Source organism: Vipera berus (genome assembly GCF_964194415.1).
Source record: "Vipera berus genome assembly, chromosome: 1".
In the NCBI taxonomy this organism is placed as follows: Eukaryota; Metazoa; Chordata; class Lepidosauria; order Squamata; family Viperidae; genus Vipera; species Vipera berus.
The window spans coordinates 257747335-257771569 of record NC_138202.1 but is presented as its reverse complement, the minus strand read 5'-3'; the positions used below and the strand labels follow the sequence as shown (position 1 = coordinate 257771569).

Here is a 24235-nt window from a genome sequence, read left to right as displayed (position 1 = left end):
TGAACTTGTGATAAAGCAAAGAAATATTGCGGCCAGATTCATATTTTAATGCAGAAGATTCTTAAAATGAATATAAAATTGAAAGCAGAGGTTCTTCTTTTAGGACTAATGGACAAGGAACTTGAAAAAAAAATCTGGAACGTTGTTAGGTATATGCTGACTGCAGTGAGAAGTGTTTATCCACAAAAATGGAAAGAAGTATCAATCCTCACAATTGAAGAATGGGTGGAAAAAGTGAGGGACCTAACAGAGATGGCCAAATTAGCTGTTTTAATCAAAGAAAAGAACATATCCAGTTTTGGAAACTGCTTCTATACTTTGTGCTCGAGATAGAAAAAAGTGAAAATTTGACTTTAGGATTTGCTGAGTAGATTCATTTGTTGCTACAGAAATAGCTAGTAATTACTAAGTATGTAAAAGTAAAATATTGAAGCTGTAACTACTGTTTTCATTCAACTGCGTTGAAAAAAGTTGCAAGTTAACACTTCCACCTCCCTGTTCACATTACCCCACACTTCTCTTTTCTCCTGTCCTTTTCACATTTCCCTACTATCTTGACTTTCATTAGTTTTTAATGAAGAATAATCCTCCAGCCTGGGAAGCTTGTGAGTCCAAAGGGGAAATCAACATCGCAGCCCGCCGGGAAAAGCAGCCACCTTGATGTGGCGCCCGTGAGCCTCATCCCTGCCACCCTCCCACACCCATCATCAACAAACTGACCAAGGAGAGTGAACACAGTAACAGCAGCCTTGAGGAGGATGTAAGTGTGGCCGGGCGCCCCCTCGGGGAAGCAGGTCTGGGCTGGCTGAACCTACCCAGCCATGCCCACCGAACTACGCCTACCTAGTCATGGCGATCTGGCCACACCCACCCAGGAACTCCAACCTAATTGCGGTGACTCGGCCACACCCACCCACCCACGCCCATCTGGCCCTTTAAGGGCAGCCATAATGCTGTTGTGGGCCCTCAGTGAAATTGAGTTTGACACCTCTGTTCTAAATTATGCAGCAGAAGTTCTACCAATGAATTCCAAATAACAAAACAGATGTTTAGCCTAGTATTCCTTAACTCATTGCAACACTCAATCAATTATAAGAAGCAAAGCCCTTCACTTCTATTTCATGATAGAAAACATCATTTCCCCATGACTAGCATGTGAAATATGTTTAATCTTCCAAATCTGAATCCTGGGTAAAGAATTTGTCATTATTTTATCATCAACGTCTCCTAGAATTGGACCTCACTTGCAAAGTTATTTTGAGAAATTTATTGGATGCAACTATTATTTACTTTTCATTTAGCTGAATCAATCTGTTTACTGCTGCTCAACCTTTGAATGACAGGTTTTCTCCATCTTCTTGTGTTCATTAATTATAATACTTCTGACTCCCCAGGAATATTGAACATAGCTGTTTTAGGGATCAACTTGACTTACAACCATTCATTTAGTGACTGTTCGAACCTGCAACAGCACTGAACAAAGTGAGTTATGACCGTTTTTCACACTTGCGACTGCTGCAACATCCTCATGATCACATGATCAAAATTTGGGCACTTGGCAACTGGCATGTCTTTATGACAGTTCTACTGTCCTGGGGTCATGTGATCATGACTTGTAACCTGCCCAGTTGGCTTCTGACAAGCAACATTAATGGGGAAAGGCACATTTGCCGAATAATCGATTGGTTCACTTAACAACTGGAGTAATTTGCTTAACAACTGAAGCAAAAAAGATCATAAACTGGGACAAAGCTCACTTAACAACTACCTTGTTTAGCAATGGAAATTTGGGGCTTAATTGATGTCGTAAGTCAAGGGCTACCTGCACTAACTTGCAAAATCATTCTTGCAAGATAAAACCTATCACAATAATACATATATATGTATATGTGCATCTATCTATCTATCTATCTATCTATCTATCTATCTATCCATACATACATACACACAGACACATACACACACACACACACACACACATATATTCATTCCATCTTGCAGATACAGATGGAAAATAAGCAATGGCATTCTAATGATGACATGTAATGTAAAATTTCTTCTCTTGTAGGTAAGTATGTTCTGCTAGGATGCATTGAAAAAAAGCCTAAATCAGTTTCTTGGCAAAATACCAGTGTTCAAAAAATAATGTCATTTTTAGCTTAGCTTAGCTTAACTTAAAAAAACTTTTAGCAAAGTAAATAAATACAGCAACAGGAATAAATCTAACCTGATTTTGAAATACCAGTGATATAATAATAGTGTGAGCAGGGCTTTTCATGAGCTTTTAAACATGGTACGTCAGTGCCAAGTGTTGATATATAAATAAAGTTTGGCACTTCCATAACTTCTTGACAGCTACATAAATGGAGGACTATGGTGAGAAAATCAATTCCTGGTTAGACAAACTAGAAGAAAAGCTAATCTTGTACTTTGCATTTTCCATGTTCTTTCCACTTTTGATAGACTACATATAAATGGAAGGGAGAGAGGGAAATACTGAGATTTTAGTGGAAGGTATAAAAATAAGGAATTCGAAGCAAGGATTTGCTTGTGCAAAACTGAACCAATTCAAAATGTTTTGCAGTTCACTTAAAATTTTAAAAAATAATATTTAAATGGGAAAAGGTAATTGAATAAATCCAAAGAAAGCATTCTTTTTATTCAAATAGGTGGATGCAATGTAAATATGACAAATAAAGAAACAAACAAGTTTCAGAGTGGTTAAATAAATATCAAGAAGAGCAATATCAAGAAGTTTTGTTGTATTGGCCAAAAATAAAAAGGAATTCATTTAAATAAACAGGTATGTAGTTTTGCAAAATACTTCTGAAAGACACCAGCTAGGGATAGATAAGCCTGTTACCAAAATGTTAAAAGTGGAAATGCTAGTATCCAAGATGCTTTTACCATTTTGTACATGTCAGCAAAACTACAGAATGAAAATTACAGAGTGAAAATTAAAAGTTTACTCTGTTAGGACCAAAGCTTTTTCCCTCCTCCATCTTACAAAGAACTTTAAGTATATGTTTAAAAAATAGTTCAACTAAAGTTCTTAACAGATATATCTGGAAAAAAATGTTAACATTGAAATGGTATAAGCGTAAACATGGCCTTCCATATTTATTTTGTGGATTATCACTGCTGTATCTCTAGTTACTAAAAAGCAAACAAAAAAAAAAGACCACAGTTCCATCGAGAATAATATTGCATCCTGATCAGATATTCATCCTAACAGGCTTCAAACAGAGTGCTAATGCAAAGAAATAAAGCAGAAGCTCCTCAGAGAGCAGACATGAATTAATTGCTTCAGAGTCAAGCCCTTTAGTTACATTCATTCCCATACATGCAGATGCAAACAGAATATACATCCATCTTACAAAAATATGACAGGAATACCAATTTTACAGGGGAAATTGGATTTTCTAAATCTAAAGTTGGGAGGCAGATACAGAGCATACAGTAAACACCGATCCTGCTTTTAAAAATATACAGATATTCAAAATCTATCCTGTTTTTTTAAAAAAACACAAACACTGATTTATTAGGCTAGAAAAGAAAAGAGCTAAAAACATTTTGTTAAATACCTGAGCACCTGTTTACACATGGGGTGTTCTTCATGAATCAGATGTTTGCTGGGGACAAGATTGAAGGACATGAATGTTTCTATTCATGAACTTTGCTACCTGCTGAAAAAGGGCACTTTGAGAAATAGCTCCACAACAGTGATGGAAGATTTTTCTTAATTATGTGGTTTTTGAGGAAATACCTTGAACCTTTTTACCTCCAAGGTGACTGGAGATAGCCATGACCTCTTCTATAGCTTTTACTCAGGATGTCACTGGAGAATACACATCGAAGGAAAGCAAGACCCTCATTTAGAAGTAAGGGGGAGAAGGCTATTTTAGTTTGTGGATCAGAGTAGTTATAAACCAAAATAACCAAATACTTATTTTACCAATTGGATATATGTACATGGATTTCAGTGACAAAAATAAAACTAGGGAAAGTAGGGTGTTTAAAGGTAGGAAGAAAATTAATATTCATTATCAGCTTATTCACATAAAAAACAAAATCTACTTGACCATTTGCGTTTCGAAAACATAGTGTTCACAATATTTATTATTATGTGACTCAAAGGAGTCTTTCTTTTTATGCTGGAAAAGTTTCAGGCATTGCAGTTTTAACAAATCTCCATCTTCCACCAAACATACTTTGCTTCTCATAAGAGAAAGAAACAAAGGGTTTTGACAGATTGTGCTCCTCCTCGATCTCAACTGTGGTGCAGACAGAGACAGAAACGGAAGTAAAGGAAGAAAGATAGTTAATCCACAATGTTTGTCTTTGTTTTCTTTGGTCCCATCAGCGGATTTATCTCTGATGATGATGATCAACTAATGAATTGTCTACCCTCTCTTGGCTGCCATCTAGAACTCTGGATTTAGGCAGCAAAGATATAGTCAGTAGACAAGTATTCCTGAAGAGCTGGAGTTTGAAAATGGAATTTAATTGTGGAAATCTAAGTCAGAACTTTATACTATCCAAGAACATAATATAAGGAGTGAAAGTGAGAACACAGGACTTCCCTGGAAACAGCAGTCAAGGAGAAAGGAATTCCCCACCATGCAGGCTACAGAAATACAAGAACTGAGTTTGTTTCCATCACATGACTTGAACCAAGGCTGGCCAGTTTCAAGGCTTCACAGTCTCCATGTTGATCAACCTATTTAAACATGAAACACAAAAGTGGTTGTCTTTCCTGTAGACCAAAGAAGACTGAAGGGTGGGTAAAAAAGGTGAAGTCCCACAGAAAACCTTCAAAGCCTAGTGGAGCCTTAAAACTCCTGCTCAGAGCATGCTTTTAGGACCTCTCTCTGATGCACATCAATGTGCCCTATAGAATAGAATAGAATTATTATCACTTAAAATGTATACTAATCAGCATATATTAAAATGAAATTGTGTTGCATTCAGCTCTCAAAAAATACCATTATGCATATACCCACACTCACATACATATGACAGAGAAAAATCACAATCTAGTTCGAATGTATACACATACATTGTGAAAAAAAGAAGGATCCTACGAATTTACAAGACAGATGGCATAAGGAACAAAGCTGTTAAAGAATCTAGTAGTTCTGCTATAAATACTTCAAAACCTCCTCCCTGAGGGGAGCAACAGAAACAGACTGTGCATTGGGTGTGTGGGGGTCTCTAACAATGCTCAGAGCTCTAAGCACTAAGTATAAGCAGTATTCTGAATAATGGGAAATGAGGACACTGAGACACAGTATATGAGATGTGTTCAGGGAACCATTAATGCAGTGTCCTTACTGTACAGCAAAATGGCTCTGTAGATTTGACCAGACAGCAAATGCAAGAAGAAGCAAGTGGCCTTGTCCCCCTCCTGTATGTGCTGGCTATAACTGCATGTTTAATATTCTGCTCAAAGACTGAGTGAGATTATGGAGAGTATTAAAACTCTTTCACTTTGTATCAACACAGGTTGTGTGTATAAACTTAATATGTGGACTTTTCATCCCAATTTAACTTCTCTATATGCAAAACATAATGATACAAATGTTGGTCATTTTCCAGGGGTTTAAAGGTCAAGATACAGAGATCAAAATATTGTAGATGAAGAGATATGCAAACAGATCTTAAATTACTGTATGTCATTAATCCCCCCCCCTTCCAGGATCTATACGTATTGTGAAGAGTTAAGCTAAAATTAAACTGGCATCAGTAGGACCAAGTGACAACCAGACCTTAATCTGAAAAATCAAGTATGGTACTGATTAAAAAATACCTTCATAGAAAAAAAAATTACCTGTAGCAGGATAACCATCAATCATATCTATCACAAGACAGGATATTAGGAAGTAATCTAATAGTGATTGAATACAATTTCTATGATTAATTCTAGTCTGGCCATAAGGCAAATGATGGAAGACACATTATTGGCCTTGGAGGCTTAGGGGTCAAGGCTAGGATTAAAGTTTTCTATTGTGATATCTTTGTACTATATTCTCTCCTGTTTACCTGATCATTCTCAGCCTGAGAAACTGTGTGGATTCCTATGCGAATGGAGCAACAAATGAATAGAGGTGAAAGTAGCAAATCATCTTTCCTATTCTAGAAGCAGAATTACTATTTGGCGCATCCTATTTTGGCTCATGATGGCATCACAGGAAGAACCAGCATCCAAAAGAAACTGTCTACCATGGTTAAACCCACCAACTCTTCTAGTCACATAAACTGATAAAAATATGTATTTTATTTAAGCAGTTCTGTGTGTATTTAGGAAACTAAGAACACTATGTTACTTTTTAAATAGAGAACTGTAATGCATATGCTATTTAAACTAAAGCCTCAGCGTCATAACTGGTTGCAGGTAAACAGATTCCAGAAAAACAACTATGCAATTAGAAGTTGGCGGGATGTAATAAAAATATCCTTACACTAAATAAAGTGTATGATAAGGAATCGCCCTAAATGACCACTCAAGTTATGTATTTAATGCCAAAAATAAACAAGCCTCTCTTTCATTGTTGATGTTTGGTAAGAGCTTTGTACATAGGATGTAAATAATTATACCTCTTAATAAGTATTGCAATGTAGTTTTTTTTCCTCAGAAATCCCACTGAAGTTACTATATCCTGAATTTATTTTCAGGATTGCAGCCTTGCAGGGCATTCAATAGATTAATCAAAAAAGACATCAATATGTTAAAGAGGATACTAGTAAAACTAGATGGGATTGACACAATCATCCAGCAAAAACACAATAACTGCTACTTAAAATGAAAATGAGATACTTAACAAACTTCACTTTATCCATAAATGCATGTTATTAATCAACATAGGACAAAGCTGTTATATTTGTTGGGTGTAGGAAATTGTCTCTGTAGATGAGATCTCTGCCAGCTGGGATCCCCTGCCAGGGCTTACAGCTATGCTATGGCTAGCAAATTGCATAGGTGGTCCTTTTTTAGTGACCACAATTGGGACTGGCAATTTGATCATTAAACAAAACAGTCACTAAGTGAAGCCACAACTGTGCTTATGATCTTACTTTAGCTCTCCTTTGCTTTACATACCTATGCAGGTTGAAAGTGGGAGAACTGGTTATAAAGTTACTTTTTTCATCACCGTTGTAACTGTGAACAATCAGTACACAATCACAAACACACACACACACACAAACAGTTTAACATTGTTAGGAAGCTTTTAAACTATCCAATATCTTTTTAGTGCTGGATGGGTTAATGAACAAAATATATTATATACAGTATGTATGCATGTATGTATGTATGTATGTATGTATGTATGTATGTTTGTGTTGTGATTCAGGGTCAGCCTGTGGGTTCGGCCGTTGGGTCAGACGAATCAGAGGAGGAGGGGGGTGTTGAAGACCTTGCTGAGGGGGTTGAAGATCTTGCTGATGATAGCCCTCAGGCAGGCCCCTCCCACTTGGTCACCATGGAGACCCAGCTGTGTGAGCCTGACAGTGTGGATGAAGATGACCCACAGCTGGCCCTGTTCAAGGACGCCCGACGCAGGAGGCAGTCAAGTAGGAGTAAACAGAGGAAGGCTGTGGGGCTTCTCGGAAGGAGGCAGAGAGAGGCCACGCCCTGAACTCTTTATAAAGGGAATGTTTGGGGAGGGCTGGTTTGCTGAAAGCAACCGCTCAGATAGTGTTTCAAAGCTCCGGTATCTTGGTTCGTGTCTTGTTTGTTTTTGTAATAAATTTGGCAGACGTATTCCAGCCTCTTGCCGTCTGTAAAGGGGTTGCCTTTTCTGCAAGGCCGGTAGCAGGCTGGTACAGAACAGTTTGTATGTGTACACACACACATACTACCCCGCCCACACACACCTAAAAAGGTAAAGGTTCCCCCGCACATGCATGCTAGTTGTTTCCAACTCTAGGGGCCGGTGCTCATCTCCGTTTCAAAGCCAAAGAGCCAGCGCTTGTCCGAGGGCGACTCCGTGGTCATGTGGCTGGCATGATTAGATGCCAGAGGCGCACGGAGCGCTGTTACCTTCCCACCGTAGTGGTCCCTATTTTCTACTTGCATTTTTACGTGCTTTCGAACTGCTAGGTTGGCAGAAGCTGGGACGAGTAACAGGCGCTCACTCTGCTATGCGGCACTCGGGATTCGACCCGCCAAACTGCCGACCTTCTGATCAACAAGCTCAGCGTCCTAACCCACTGAGGCACCGCATCCCATATACATACATACATACATACATACATACATACATACATACATATATATATTTACTGAACCTGGCTCATTATGATGTTCAACTAATGGATCTTTAAAATGCTCTTCTGTCGCACAGTATTTTGCTACCACATCATGTCTACATTAAATAAACTGTCCTGAAAAGCAGCCCACAAATTATTTAAATTATCATAAATGAGCATATACAGAAATATGTATGGATAATGTTATTAATATAAATGATTTACTTTATAAATGTTGATTATTTAAATAAAACCATAAAACGTGACTTCCAAGTTACTTAAATAGATTTAGCGTATGCACTGATGGAAACTCAGTTGTCACTTGTGAATAAAGGAAGAAGCATTAGATGGCCACTTTCCTCTCTGAATACAGCTGCCAAGAAATACAACAAAAAAGGTCCACTGATTTACATGTCCTAACTAGCGAGCCACTATGAAACAGAGTGCTGGATGAGTCTGATTCTGAGTTCATTCAAACTGGCAATTCCTGTGTTTAATCAGAGGCCCTGAGGACATCAATCTGGCCTGTGAAATTCCATTCCTGAGGTTGTGCGCTCCTTGGCTCTCAAGCATGTGGCATATCATGATGGATCCCAAGAATGATGGGATGAACGATGAGGACACCCAAATCACATCCACTTTACCTCAATTTTCCTGCAGCTATTACTGGGAATTGGAAAAGTTTTAATCCAAGACTTCCAGAAAGCTTTAGGTTGTACTAAGTGTTTCCTAACTAATATGCGTAGGGAAACGGCTAAGCCTGACATAATTAAGAAATAAAAGATGATATAAAAATAGAATTTTCTAATCTGCTTGCTAAACATAGCTGTTAGGCTAGGATTTTTTTAAAAAGAAAATCTGCATTTTGGGTCAAATATTCAAATAAGAAAAAAGGGGGAGAGAGTGTGTATTTTCTAAAGCAAATAGTTATTACCAATAGCAAGCAGCAATACAAATAGTCCCCTAATTGATGTACAAACCTTACAAAAGAATTTGGGTCATATACAAGATTCTTTTCAGGATAGGAGGGAAGAAATGAAGTCAACATGGGTCAACATGGTTCTGTGTACTTTTGTCTTGACCAAATGCAGCATGTACATAAAAACTATTGACTTGTTTGTGTTTTGTTTGCTGTGAGAAATCTGTCAGAATTTTTTTAAAATAAAAAGCAGAAACACATGAAGCATTGACAGCCAGTCCTTTCAGCTGCTGTGGATACACAGGACAAGTGTGGAGTGTGCTTTCTGCACTTATAGTAGGATCATTCCAATGTATTATAAACAATAAATCAAAGCTCAAGTTGATTGAACAGACCCTTGATCCTTCAACGGGCCTCAACTCATGCTTATAAATGGATCTTCTACCTAGTTAGATCCATGCACCTGATATACAGCGAATGGAATACGGAGATTATAGTTGGATTAAAGCACAGAGCAAAACTACAAATATGACTTCTGGATAAGGTGGAGCAGGAAGCTGTTTCAAGTAGAATAAGCAGACTTCTTGTGCTACACATAGGCTGAACTAACTGTATACTTTGCCTGGCTTTGTGAGGCGATATAGTGTGACTTGTTCCTGGACTGAAGGGGCCCTGCTCAGAATTCATGCCTTAAGTCACCTCCTAAATGGATTTACCGCAATGTGGTTTACATGGAGTTGTCATTGAAGAGTATTTTGAGGCTACAGCAGGTGCAAAATGTGGTGGTATGGGAGGTTAGGGTGCTGGTCATTTGGTATATATGATACCTCTGTTCCATGAACAGCAATGGCTGCTGGTATGCTTCTGGGTACAATTCAAGACACGTGGTTTTCTTTAAAGCCCTTCATAGTTTGGAGCTGGGTTTCTTATGGGACTGTCTCTCCCCATTGCTGTTTACCCATCCTGTTAGATCTGGCAGGAGAAACATTTTCTGTCTGTCTGCAAGAGTGCCATCTCTTGGGTTAGAGCAGGGGTAGGCAACCTTGGCTCTTTTATGACTCATGGACTTCAACTCCCAGAATTCCTGAGCCAGCATGGCTCAGCTTGGAAACCTCTCTCTTTCCCCTCAGCATGGCTGGCTCACGAATTCTGGGAGTTGAAGTCCATGAGTCATAAAAGAGCCAAGGTTGCCTATCCCTGGGTTAGAGTGAGAGAACCTTTTCTGCCATAGTGCCACCTTCTGGCACATCATCCCCTCAGAAATTAGATTTGCCCTAATCCTGCTGGTCTTTTGTAGGGCTCTAAAAAACTGGCTTTGCCACTGGACCTGGGGCCCTGATAGCACGGATGAATCTGTGTTATGAGTTATTTGAGCGCTTATGAGTCTCCTTGGCTGCTATTTTTATTGTTTTTAATATTTGTGGGAAGTGGGGGTTTTTTTGCTGTTTTTTTATTGTGCGGTGTCCAGAGTCATATAGATAGGGTAGGCAGCTTATAAACGTACTAAAGAAATAAATACAGTTAATGTATAATGCAATCACACTGAGGAAAAATAAATGCCTACTATAAAATGACTCAATAGTTGAACAATCAATATACATGAGGCCTCTTGGACAGAGATGAATATACCTTTCTAACCCTAACCTTTCTATGTTCTGAAAACACGGGCTTTCAAATTATACCACCATTACTGTACATTCAGATCTGGAACACAGCCTTACAGATACTTACAGAATATCTATAGAGTTATGGAAATCCAAATATTCAAAGGAGCATGAGCCCGCTTTCTCCAATGAAGAAGGCTGCTTTATCAAGCATGGATAACATCATGATATGCATTAGAGTAGGGCACAGTTACTCGATTGTAGAATATAGTTACTAGGGCAGCATATGAAAAAGGGGCTTTGCAAAAACTTATTAGCAAAGCCATGCAACTTCCTTCTCAATGCATTAAAGAGTCTGCTGCTTCTTTCATTTGGGAATGTGACATCCCAACACATGTACAAAATGCACGGATGCTTTGTCAAGTCAGGGCAGAGTTTGTGACACATCAGTGTGATGCTTCTCTCCTCACTGGCCTCCCTGCTGTATGGCTGTTTTGAAGGCTCTCCTTTGTTGGCTCCCTTTGTATAAGCATGCACACTGCTTTGCTAACAGTCTCAGAGTCAGTATTATCTATACATGCACACACCTGCATTGATAGCCAGGGACAGTTTGAAAGAGGCTGTGTAAGCCTTTTAAAGCGTACTGCTAGTTAAATGCATCAAAAAGGAGTGATTTACTTGTGCCAAGAGTTTCTGAAATACTCTACCTCTTCCAAATACTTTATCTGATAAATAAATAATAAAATGCTTTATACAATCTAATAGCTGCACCCCTCTGATTAAGTTTTTCTTCTGTTTCAATCACTGGGAATTTGGGGCTTGGAGAATTCATTCTGATGGAATGTATCACTTCCTATTTAAAAACACGAATGGAGTAAAAACTCCTCTAACAGAAAAGCAAGAAACTGCCTATTTCAGTAGGATAAACAAGTCCTTACATTCCCACGATTCTGCAATGTTCCATTTTTAATGCAAAAAATAATAATAATCCTCTTTTTTGAATGAATTACTAATAGGAGAATGGAGAAACAGAGGAAACCATTTCTTTTTCCCAAAAATTGGGGAAAGCAAACATGAAAATGGATGAATTAGGTGCAGACAACCTACATTAAAAAAAATACAAACTATAGGTAGTCCTTGACGTACAGCAGTTCATTTAGTGAATGTTCAAAGTTAAACGGCACTGAGAAAAGTGGCTTATGACCTTTTTTTTCACAGTTACGACCTTTGAAGCATCGCCATGATCTTGTGATTAAAATTCAGATGCTTGGCAACTGGTTCATACTGCTGACTTTTGCTATGTCCCAAGGTCATGTGATTACCTCTCGCAAGATTCACTTGATAACCAGATTACTAACTTATCAACTGCAGTGATTCGCTTAACAACTGTGGCAAGGGAAGGTCGTAAAATGGGGTTAAACTCACTTAACAAATGTCTCACTTAACAACATAAATTTTGGGCTCAGTTGTGGTCGTAAGTCAAGGACTGCCTGTAGATTGGCGGAACCTTTGTCATACTTTACTTGCTGGATTATCTGCCAACACCACCACCACCACCCCACAAGATAATAACCTAGTCTTGGCATAGTTTACTCATTCTTTTCTTCGTTTGCTGCAGAGGAAGGAGAAATTTAAATCAAAACAAACCCCAGTGGTACTTGCTGAAGATAAGTTACCAACCTCTTCTCAGTTTTAGTACAATTAAAGTAAATTCATGAATGGAGATTGGCATCCCAAATAATAATAATAATAATAGAAACCCAGCCTGACACATGTTTGGTCAAGAAAACTTTCCACCATAATTAGCATTTTCTTGGTTTGAGGGTGGAGCTACCACACGGTGCAACTTTAACACAGAAGGCACAAACAGTATAAATGACTCAGGATGTTCCTTGAAATAACAACTTCTGCTCTGCACACCTGTAGTGGAAGGACTCATGAGCCAAGACTGCTCCATTGCACATTTCTAATTCTACAATATGCTGGTATGTTACAATTCTGTCTGCCTTGGCTGCCAAGATCTTTAAGTGTGACAGAATTTTTATTCATGTGCTCACTAGTGGCACTTGAGAATATTCTAATTACAGTTAGTGCAGAAGGCTTACATCTGCATGAGTTGCTAACTGGGCTTGCTTTCTGAAACAGGGGGAGCCAGATTCTGCTTTTGGAAACTTCTGTGGGTTTATATACGGACAGGACTGGCAGCTATGTAATTTTCTCCTCTTTTTCTTTCTGAATATATTTGCATACCATTGGGGTATTATACAGTTCATGTTGAACATGCAAGAAAATATAACTAGATCTCTGATGCTTACCATGCCTACATTTTTTAAAAAAAAATATTTAAAGCCTATACTCCAATGAGCTGCATTGAGGCAGAATGCTTATGTATTTACTTCACCTTTGTAGGGATAGAAAGAATGGAAAGCTCAATTCTCCAAATATGTACACAAACACTATTTTCTTTTTACTTCCTTCGATGAAGAGTGGATTTAGGAATATGAAGTTACATCTATCCTTTCTGTTGATGCTGCTTTCCATGAACATAGTCTGGGGTGATGAACACTTTTATCCTGAACGACATCAGAGACAATCAAGTGCACCAATCAAAGGACCACCTTTTCTGCCTTTCAGCGTAAAAAATCCTGGTAAGTAATTTTTTGCTTCTTAAAGTATGAATTTGCTAAGAATGTTGGCTGTGTCAACCAAGATACTCACTATTCCATAAGTGTTGTTTTGAGAGACAAAAAGTATTGGTTTGGTAAAAGGTAAACCACTCTTGTTCTTTTTAAGATACTTACCTCAATTATTACTATGAAACCAAATGCAGAAGAATAACTGCAAGGAAATAACACATGGGACATTATAATGTTCGAATGCTCTGTCTATAAACTTTTCTGGACCATGCATAGAAAACTAGATTGTTAAAGAAACCACTTCGATGCACTGTCTTTCCATGAGAAAGATTTCAATTGTAAGGAACTGTTTAAATATACATGCCACCAAATATTTTAAAGTAGTTCATCCCAGGGAGATAGATGGTGTGCTTTTTCAAAACTCACTATTGTATTTATTAGAGTTTCATCCCATCTTGATTACTTTATGAGTAACTCAAGGCGGTGAACATGCCTAATATTCCTTCCTCCTCCCCATTTTTCCCACAACAACCCTATGAGGTCGATTGAGCCGAAAGAGAGAAACTGGCCAAAGTCACCTAGCCAACTTTCATGCCTAAAGAAGAACTAGAACTCCCAGTATGCTGGTTTCTAGGCCAGCAGCTTTACCACTACCCAAAACTGGCTCTTTGGATTTGTGATCAGATGTTTAACTGATGCACTGATGAAAGACTAGAAAGCAACACAGAACACATTATAAGGTGTTCCAATTGTGATTTTAAAACACTTTTTCCAGACTATACTTTTGTGGTCTAATATTCAAAAGGCTCAAGGCAAAACAGGGAAAATGCAAACTGAAAATCATTTTTTTTCACTTCCTGTCTTTTCTCAAAACATAGCAATTACACTATAAACGATGTACCAACAGCAACAAGTGCATGGAAATACTATTGGTAGCACCCATCACTAAAACCTAAGCTCTGAGATTCATCGCAATGATTTTGTTATCCATCCCACTTCAAAAGACCAGCTAACAGTAAAATGGAAAATAAGATATGTTTCTTAGCATACTAAGATTTGAAGTAAAAATTCAATATGTATATATATTCCCTTCTGTAAGACAGGCTCATTGACGGCCACAGAATACCTAATGTGACCACTAGGTGGGCAACCTTCTAGGAAACTAGTAGACAGCCTGTGGCCCTCCAAAGCAGAGGTCCCCAACCTTTTGGGCACCACAGACCGGTTCTGTGGAGAGGTTTTTTCGTGGACCAGAAGGTACATGGTTTTGTGTGCTGCCTGCATCCTGCGGATGGGGCTTTGCTTGTTTGTGCAGCCTGGTTGCTGGCATGATGTGGACCGGTACTGGTCCAAGGACCGGGGACCCCTGCTCCAAAGGATGGTGAATTGCAACTCCTATCATCTCTGGATTTAATGGAAACTGAAGATCAACAATATCTGGCAAGTTTACCATACAGACCTCTCTATTGTCCTGTCCTGCCATTCATGTACGGATTTAGCTTTCCATTCATTTAGGTAATAATATTTAGGAATAGTACAAAGGAATACAAGAGGATTTATTTTGAATGCAAAATCCAAAAACTTCATTCACGTCAATGGAAATATAAAGCCTTTAATGAGAGGTTATGGTGATACTGAAACTTCACATTTCACACTAGCAACAGGAATATCAGACATGAAATCTTTATTTTTTTTCTGAAAAAGTTCCAACTTCAGATTTTATTGTATGTTCTAACTTTCATGCAGAAGTTCATTTGTTAGATGGATTCTGAAATGCTAACGTACGCTTCAAATATAAGAGTGTAATATTAGCCGATGAAAGTTATATTTTTCTTTTTTATATATATATTCCATTTTTGTTTTTAAGGTTTGCTTAGCCATCAGGGCAGGAAGGAGTAGCATTAATCAAATAAATAGTTCCATCATCACAATCAACACCACCACCATAGGTGGGAACTTGTAGACATGAAATCTTTATTTTTTTCTGAAAAAGTTCCAACTTCAGATTTTATTATATGTTCTAACTTTCATGCAGAAGTTCCTTTGTTAGATGGATTCTGAAATGCTAACATACGCTTCAAATATAAGAGTGTAATATTAGCCAATGAAAGTTATATTTTTCTTTTATATATATATATTCCATTTTTGTTTTTAAGGTTTGCTTAGCAATCAGGGCAGGAAGGAGTGGCATTAATCAAATAAATAGTTCCATCATCACAATCAACACCACCACCATAGGTGGGAACTTGTAGCTCTCTGGATACATCCATTACAATTTTTATCCTTTCTTGCCATTATATCATGTTAACTGAGGGTACTAAGAACTGTAGTGTCTAGAGGATGCTAGATAATATGGCAAACTTACAAGAAAGGAACTATTCTGAAATACCCAGTAGTGGAATTACAGAACATGAGGTATCTAAAAAGATTTTTAATTGCAGGTAATTCCCAGATTTCTTTGTAGGATGCTATAAAGATTGACATTGCAGTAAGACTTTTACAATCACTCTTCCTTACATTCCTTGCTTTAAGTTCAAAATTATCTTAGGTAAGATATACTGCACAATTCATAGCAAAAGTGTTAATTAACAGGAAGCTAAAATGAAGACAGGAATCTAACAGAATTGGCTATATTTTTCTAAGTTAAATGGATTTTTGTTCAGATTCTTAAAACTGCAATTCCATACTGACTTATAACTTGCCATTTTAAGGGAATTAAAGCTTAAAACAAAATGTTAAGGTTTAAACATATGCATTTCTAATATGGTTAGGCAGGAGTCTACTTTGAAAGCATGAAGGTTGAGAAAGTGATGCACAATCCTTTGGCTGGAAACCATGCCTTGCTTGATTTAATAATTGCCTTGCACACTGGCATTGCACCAGAATGCTGGCTAGGGAATTCTGGGAGTTGAAGTCCACCCATCTTAACGTTGCCAAGTTTGAAAAACATGAACTACACCATAACAAGGAGGGTGAGGATCTCCCAGTGCAGGTCCTCTGAGCATAGCACTAATCTCAAGGAAGCCTCGATTTCTCCAATGGGGAGGGGCTAACAGTGACTCCTCCCAGAGCTGTGTTTCTCCACTGCTGGCAAAGATTTGCTCCTGTCTGCTAGAGACAGCAGGACTTGATCTAGGGAGCTTAAGTTAAGGGAGCACAAATTTCAGTTTAATATTATTTGGGATGCTTCTAATTCACACAGATACTTACGGTAGTTCCTTTCTAAAGGAGGTAACGGCTTTTAATACCTGAGCATCTGATACTATACTAATACAAGCTATGCGAATAGGGCTGATATTCAGCAATTGGTTGCATCCTGAAACAATATTCCCAGAATGACATCCCCTCCACCCTTTTTATACAAATAAGGATTTCCATGCAGCTTCACTTGCATACTTGGGTCATTCAGGCTCATTGATTTTAACATAAAGCCTGGCAATTACTTCTAAAATGATTTTTCCAGAATAAAATGTAACTCAGGGATTAACAGACCAGCAAAACGCTGTGGACATAGTATAGTTAGATTTCAGTAAGGCATTCAACAAAGTAGACCCCAATCTACTGCTTGGTAAGCTAGAAAAAGGTGGAATAAATAACGTCACCATCAGAAGGATTTGTACTGGCTGACAAACAGTACTCAACGGGTAGTCCTCAATCGTATTACATCCACATGGGGATGTAAGCAGTAGGGTACCACAAGGCTCTGTCTTAGGCCCAGTACTCTTCAATACCTTAATCAATGACTTAGATGAGGGAACAGAAGGGGAACTCATCAAATTTGCAGATGACATCAAACTGGCAGGAATAGCCAACACCCCAGAAGACAAGCTCAGTATTCAAATGTTGACAAACTGGAACAATGGTCCCTATCCAACAAAATGAGTTTTAATGTGGAGAAAAGCAAAGTTTTACATTTAGGCAGGAAAAAATAAAGATGTCAGTACAGATTAGGTGAGACCTGGCTCAAAAACAGTAACTTTGAGAGGGACCTTGGAGTCCTAGTGGACAATCACTTGATTGTCAGCAATGTGCAGCAACAGCCAAAAAAGCTAATGCCAACCTGGATTGCATAGAGACATAGAATCAAGATCATGTGAAGTATTAGTACCGCTCTATAAAACCCTAGTGAGACCACACCTGGAATACTACAACCAATTTTGGTCACCATACTACAAAAAAGATGTTGAGACCTTGGAAAAAGTTCAGAGAAGAGCAACTAAGATGATCCAAGGCCTGGAGACTAAAACATATGAAGAACGGCTGCAGGGCTTGGGTTTGGCTAGTCTAAAGAAAAGAAGAAAAAGGGGAGACATGATAGCAGTATTCCAGTATTTGAAAGGCTGCAACAAAGAAGAGGGGGTCAAATTATTCTCCAAAGCACCGGAGGGCTTTGGAAACTGATCAAATAGGGAAACAACCTGGAATTAAGGAGAAAGTTCCTAAGAGTGAGGACAATTAACCAGTGAAACAGCTTGCCCTCAGAAACCAAGGGTGCTCCATCACTGGAGGTTTTAAAGAAGAGACTGGACAGTCACTTGTCTGAGATGGTATAGATTTTCCTGCTTGAGCGTGGAGCTGGACTAGAAGACCTTCAATGTCCCTTTCAGCTCTATTTTATTTTAATAAGCTTATTAAAGATCACAGATACTCTGAACAAGTAAACCAAGTAATGTTAAAATCATTTTTCAAGTTCTAAATCAGGGGTATCCAATCTTGGCAGCTTTAAGATTGTGGATTTCAATTCCCAGAATTCTCCAATATGGCTGGCTAGGGAATTCTGGGAGTTGAAGTCCACAGATTTTAAAGTTGCCAAGGTTGGACACCCCTAGATGCTAGGCTTCCTACTAAGCTTAATCGCTTTTACGTATTTGTAGATATGTTAAATTTGGGCATAGGAAAAAAATTAACCTATTTAATGAACTACTGACAGCCATATTATAACTTTCATAGGTTCATGGGATTTTTTGTGCAGTTCCTGGAAATGATTTTCACAAGGCATTTTGGATACAAGCTAAAATAAGACCAAGTAGATTTGCTAAAAGCACACAAAAGTAAATCTATTTCCTTAAAACACTTATTTAAAACTTGCAAGAGTGGATTAGCTCTTCCCAATGCCCAACTGACAAAGATGTGAAAAATGTGTATGCAGCTTTGCTATTTTGCAGTAAACTCAAAGAAGATTTATCAAGAGAATACATCTTAGTCATTCCCAGCATAAATACTGAAGCAATTACACAAACCCCTTAAGACATCTACAAACTTTTATAACATAAATCATTTTACTTACTTGGTTTGTTATTGCTGCTCCCTTCTGTTAGGTTTGCCAAACATGATTCCAGTACTCTGGAGTGATCTCTGGCAAAACGTTTGCTCAAAACTTTCCATGGTATCCAAACAGATGCCTTCATTAACTATTAAGTAGTTCTTTTCTTTTAGAAAAGTTCTTTCTGTTAATGTCAATGCACAATTTGAAATAGGGCATTGGAGAAACATAGCTTCATAACCAACCTGAAACTTTCCATGTCTGTTACGATGACAACTCCCAGAATTTTAGTGACTATGGATTTTGGATGCAGTAATCCAATAACATAGAAGGCATCTGGTTGGGAAAGCTGGTTTAAATTATTAAAAATGAAATCTAATCTTGAGATCAAATCTAACATACACAGAGAGATATGTGTGTGTGTGTGTGTGTGTAGATGTAGATGTACACACACATATACACAAACTTGATACATACATACATGTACATGCATGTATGTCGAAGGTCCCCTATAGATTCTGTATTTCTCTGCAAGGAGATACATTCCTTTATTTTCTATTGCTTCTACATGGTTGCATGGCTCCCTCTACTGGTTTAAAAATACCAAAAAACCTGCATTAATATTAGAAGCTTAAACATAAACATATGGAAGTTCCTGTTCCAAAACCAGGTAAGAGCAGTCAATTCTGATTTTTTTTCCTCTTTTAAATAATAGAATAAGTTAATTTTCAGAGGCTGTATTAAAACACCATGATCATGTTCAACTCACTAAATACCACTTTTAGGAAAGGTGACATATGACTTTGGATCATTCATTCTCTATCAGCCCAACCCATTTCAGAGGGTTCTTGTCGGGAAAATAGGACAAGGGGAAATGGGGAGCACTACATCCATAACCTGCTGGAATATGCATCTAGTAAATAAAAAATAATATGTACACTTTTACTTTCGCTTGAGCATTGCAAGCGGAATGTGAACAGGATTGTTCTCCTGGAACTGGCTCTGCCCTTCAGCAGGATGTTTCAAATGCTGGAGAAGAAAGGATGGTCTCAGAGATTCCTGGACAACTAACACATTAACCAGTCTATCCCTGCCCTTTTCCCGGCTAAACCACATCTCCTTCCTTTCTACCTAATGGAAATATCATGGCGAGCCAGGTACAGGTAGTCCTCAAGTTACGACCATAAAAGGAGCCTGCTTATCACAGTCACAAGTTGTGATAAATCAATTTTATGACCTTTTGTGGCACTCATTGTGTGAATCACCATGTTCATTAAGCAAAACAAGGGTTCGCTATAGGTGCAATTTTGTTGAAAGCCAGAAGGAAATAAATTTAATACATACATGCTGATTTTTGGCAAAACCACCATTTTGAAATGTGGTCATATGGTAGCCTGATACTGCAAATGGCAGTAAATGCAGCCTGGTTGGCAGGCGACAGAAGTACAGTCAGATTTTTTAATACGGATTGTAAGTACTCCCCACAGATAGATTTGTGAACTTCAAACGATTGCTAAGCGACCAGTCATAATTTGAGGACTATCTATGTGGGAATGAAAATAATCTTTTCATATCAAGTGCCATATGCTAAATAAATAAATCATGTCAGGCAATTCATTCTCCTGAGACACTGCTACACTTATCTGTTAGGCTTTATATGTTTTAACTCCTTCAGCTAAAGGGATCACAATCAATTCACACAATCAAGGCACTTGTGAAACATGCCTTCTTTCTCTATATCAGAAAAATGCAGACAGGTTTAGAAGAAACAGAGATTCAGACTCTTACACTTTCTCTGCTTAAGTGAATCTGACTCCAAAGGTCTCAAATGCAAAGAGAAAGGTGCTCATCAGACATCTACAAGGAACACAGTCTCTGTGGCTGACAATTCTGGAAATTGTCCCTTACTAACAGATCCGTGTTGTTTTATGTTTTATCACAAAAATGAACCTTACTGTAGTGATTTTCTTTCTTATGAGAAAATACTGCAGGTTCCAAAATACAGTCCATTAAAATCATGACTAGGAAGCAACCCTCAGCTTTGCCATATGTAGATTTTGAAATTTCACGCACATTAAAACCAATGAGTTGCTTTCAGTTTGTTTTCATGGAATCTTCATCAAACTTTCACTATTTAGCTTTTTTTTTGCTAGCTATTAAAATGCAACTGTGCTTTTGTTTTCTAAGGTCAAAAATTATTCAACAGATGTAAACAAGTGGCTTGAAAAGAAAAAAAAGTTTCCTTCCTTCCTTCCTTCCTTCCTTCCTTCCTTCCTTCCTTCCCAAATGACTCACAATAAAATGTAAACAAACTATCACTTTATAAGAAATGGGGCTGTAATTGAACTATGTGTTAAGTGGCATAAGGTTTTTTTTTTAACAGACGTTGTTAGAAACATGTAAAATGTCTGGAGTTACGTCTACTTGCCCTTCTGAACCATTTAATTCCTGTAGGATATTAACTGACTTAATGTTGTTTTAGTTTCACAGGCAAGGGGAGAACAAGGCCCTCAAGGCCCAGCAGGCCCTCCTGGCCCCAGAGGCTTCCCAGGACCTCCAGGAGAACCAGGAAAACCAAGCTATGGAAGCCAAGGGCCTCCAGGACCTCCAGGACCCCCAGGACTTTCAGCGATGGGAAAGCCAGGCACCCCAGGCTTGCCAGGAAGACCAGGAGACAAAGGATTCCCTGGTGAAAAAGGAAGCATGGGGTCTGCTGGTCTCCCAGGGCCAAGAGGTCCCCCGGGAGCCCCCGGTCCTACAGGAATTTCTGTGGCGGGGAAGCAAGGACTTCCAGGACCCCAAGGACTAAGAGGCGTCCCTGGGGAAAACGGTGTCCCAGGCGCTCCTGGTATCAAAGGGCAAAAGGGAGAAAACGGGTATGGGGTTCCAGGTCGTCCAGGGGAGAAAGGCCTGCCAGGGCCACAGGGGCCTCCAGGACAAGCAGGGATAGGAAGGCCTGGGGAAAGGGGGTTTCCAGGGCAACCAGGTGTTAAAGGGGACAAGGGTTTACCAGGCTTACCAGGACCAGTTGGACTTCCAGGTCCCCAGGGCTCTCCCGGGAAACCCGGGATGCCTGGAAAAGGACTCCCTGGCTCCAGTGGATCACCTGGCTTCCCAGGAACCCCTGGGGCAAAAGGACCTCCAGGTCCTCCAGGCTCAACTGGGCCCTCTGGTCTCCCAGGATTCGGAAAACCTGGACTGCCAGGGATGAAGGGAAATAGGGGGCCCGAAGGATTCCCTGGTAGTCCAGGAATCAAGGGAGAACAAGGCCCAGCTGGTATCCCTGGAAGACCTGGACCAGTCGGGCCACCTGGGGAAACAGGTCCTCGAGGGCTGAGAGGTGGCACTGGTGCAAGTGGCAGACCTGGGCTCAAAGGGGAAAGAGGTCCTACTGGTCCATCAGGACTGCCGGGGATTAAGGGAGAAAGAGGCCCGGCAGGATTGGAAGGGAGATCAGGGAAGCCAGGATTTCCTGGATCCAAAGGCTTTCCAGGTGTGGAAGGATCCAAAGGAGATCCAGGCCCCGCTGGGCCAACTGGTTTACCTGGACCAATGGGCTCACCAGGACCTAAAGGTGCGGCAGGAATCAGTGGTGGGCCAGGTCCTAGAGGATCACCTGGAATACCTGGTATAAGGGGACCAGTTGGCCCTCCAGGTATTCCAGGACTCCGTGGTGGCAAAGGGGATCCAGGTGCACCGGGATTACCGGGTCCAGCTGGAATTTCATCAAAAGGTGCAGATGGACCTATGGGACCACCTGGACCAGCAGGTTCCAAAGGCCACCCTGGAGAGCCTGGATTGCCAGGCCCTCCTGGCCCCCCTGGTCTTCCAGGGCAAGCCCTGGCAGGAATGCCAGTTATAAAATCTGGTGCCACTCAAGGTCTCACTGGCCAGCCGGTGTCCGCTTTCACTGCCATTCTCTCCAAAGCTTACCCTGCATCCGCTACTCCTATCCGATTTGATATAATTTTGTACAACAAGCAACAACACTATGACCCTAGATCAGGCATCTTCACCTGCAGGATACCAGGGCTTTACTACTTCGCTTATCATGTTCATGTCAAAGGCACACATGTTTGGGTTGGCCTGTACAAGAATGGCTCACCCATCATGTACACATTTGATGAGTACAAGAAAGGGTACCTTGATCAGGCTTCTGGTAGTGCTGTGGTTGATCTCATGGAAAATGATCAAGTCTGGTTACAGCTGCCCAACAATGACACAAATGGCCTTTATTCTTCAGAATATGTCCATTCCTCTTTCTCAGGTTTCTTATTTGCAAAACTGTAATATTCAGCCTAACAGAAAAACGCATCCAGGTATACGCGTATGTAGTTCTACATATACAATGGAATTAACGAAATTAAACCCGAATACAACATTACATTTCTAAAGTTCATAATGCATATGATTTAAAAAATAAAAAAAATTATTCACATGGTACAACCATACTATATGGCAACACTGAGACATGCATTTTACTTGCCCACATATTGAAAAGCTAATTAAGGTGATTTCTACCAAGATTATTCCTAAAAAAGAAGGCACCACTAACAAAATCTCCTTTCATAGATGTGTTGGGCTGTAATCCTACCAATACAAACAAATGTGCAATACATAGCTTTAAAAAAACTCATCAGAAAAGGCAACAAATGCAATATATTCTGTTAATTCTATAACTCTGAACATTTTCAATGAAATATTTGCATCACAAAATGAATCCATTTGGTTCCATGATACACCAGGTGAGCTTCTGAAGTGGCAATAATGTCCAAATGTGCAAGTACTAGTAATAGGTGGCCGTGTGGACTCTAGATATATTTAATACTAAATTGACAGTATTATAATCCTCAGAAAATATTTCAAATGATTACCCTTCACAGAATGTCTGTTTACATACAACTTTCAGAGAATGATAGAACTATGAAAGCTAAGAAAGCATTTTAAGCTGCTTTAACCTTATGGAGTGTGTACAATTAATAACTAATTGTACCACTGTGCAGTCAGTCTACATTTTGTTAATATTACATCCCACAGCAACATCTTGATTCCAAACCGTTTGTACGAAGACAGTATAAATGGCCTGTACTGTGTTCTTTTAAAACCAGCATTTTACAGTTTGTTCTAAAAATGTCTAGTTCTATCTGTCCATTTTGATTAAAAAAATATAAATAAAAAGTGAAACATTTCTTTCAGTTTCTCTGATCATTTAATGAGTTTAGTGAAAAGGCAGCGTTATTATCCTAAATGCTTATTTTGAGAAAGTAAAGTCTTCTAGGCCTAATTCTGTCAATTATTTTTACTGTATTGTAGTGTTTACTTTACCCTGGGAATTTCTGAATACAGGTTGTAACAGGTTGAATATATACATTTACATATCTAAGTGTTCAATCTTGTGCTGGATTGTTACAAGACAAGGGGATGGATATTTACAAAAGCAGGGGAAAAAGTGAGAAAATGTGTAACAGTTTCATGCTGCATGTTTTTCATATGGCCCATCCCCTAATGCCTTCAGAAACATCTCTCAGCCTACCATTTAAACCAGGTTTTCCAGTGTTAGCCT

The 24235-nt window shown here is 39.1% G+C and overlaps 2 protein-coding genes across 4 annotated transcripts in view; one reads left to right on the top strand and one right to left on the bottom strand.

Moving 5' to 3' along the window:
- The window catches only part of NT5DC1 (5'-nucleotidase domain containing 1), an 82309-nt gene that overhangs the window by 49613 nt on the left and 8461 nt on the right, over nt 1-24235 (bottom strand). The window lies entirely within an intron of this gene.
- COL10A1 (collagen type X alpha 1 chain) lies at nt 13217-23260 on the top strand (the record flags this gene model as incomplete). The annotated part of the gene is made up of 2 exons (XM_081334636.1): nt 13217-13421; nt 21155-23260. 2 exons carry the CDS (start codon nt 13217-13219, stop codon nt 22960-22962), a joined length of 2013 nt encoding a protein of 670 aa, XP_081190762.1. The 3' UTR covers nt 22963-23260.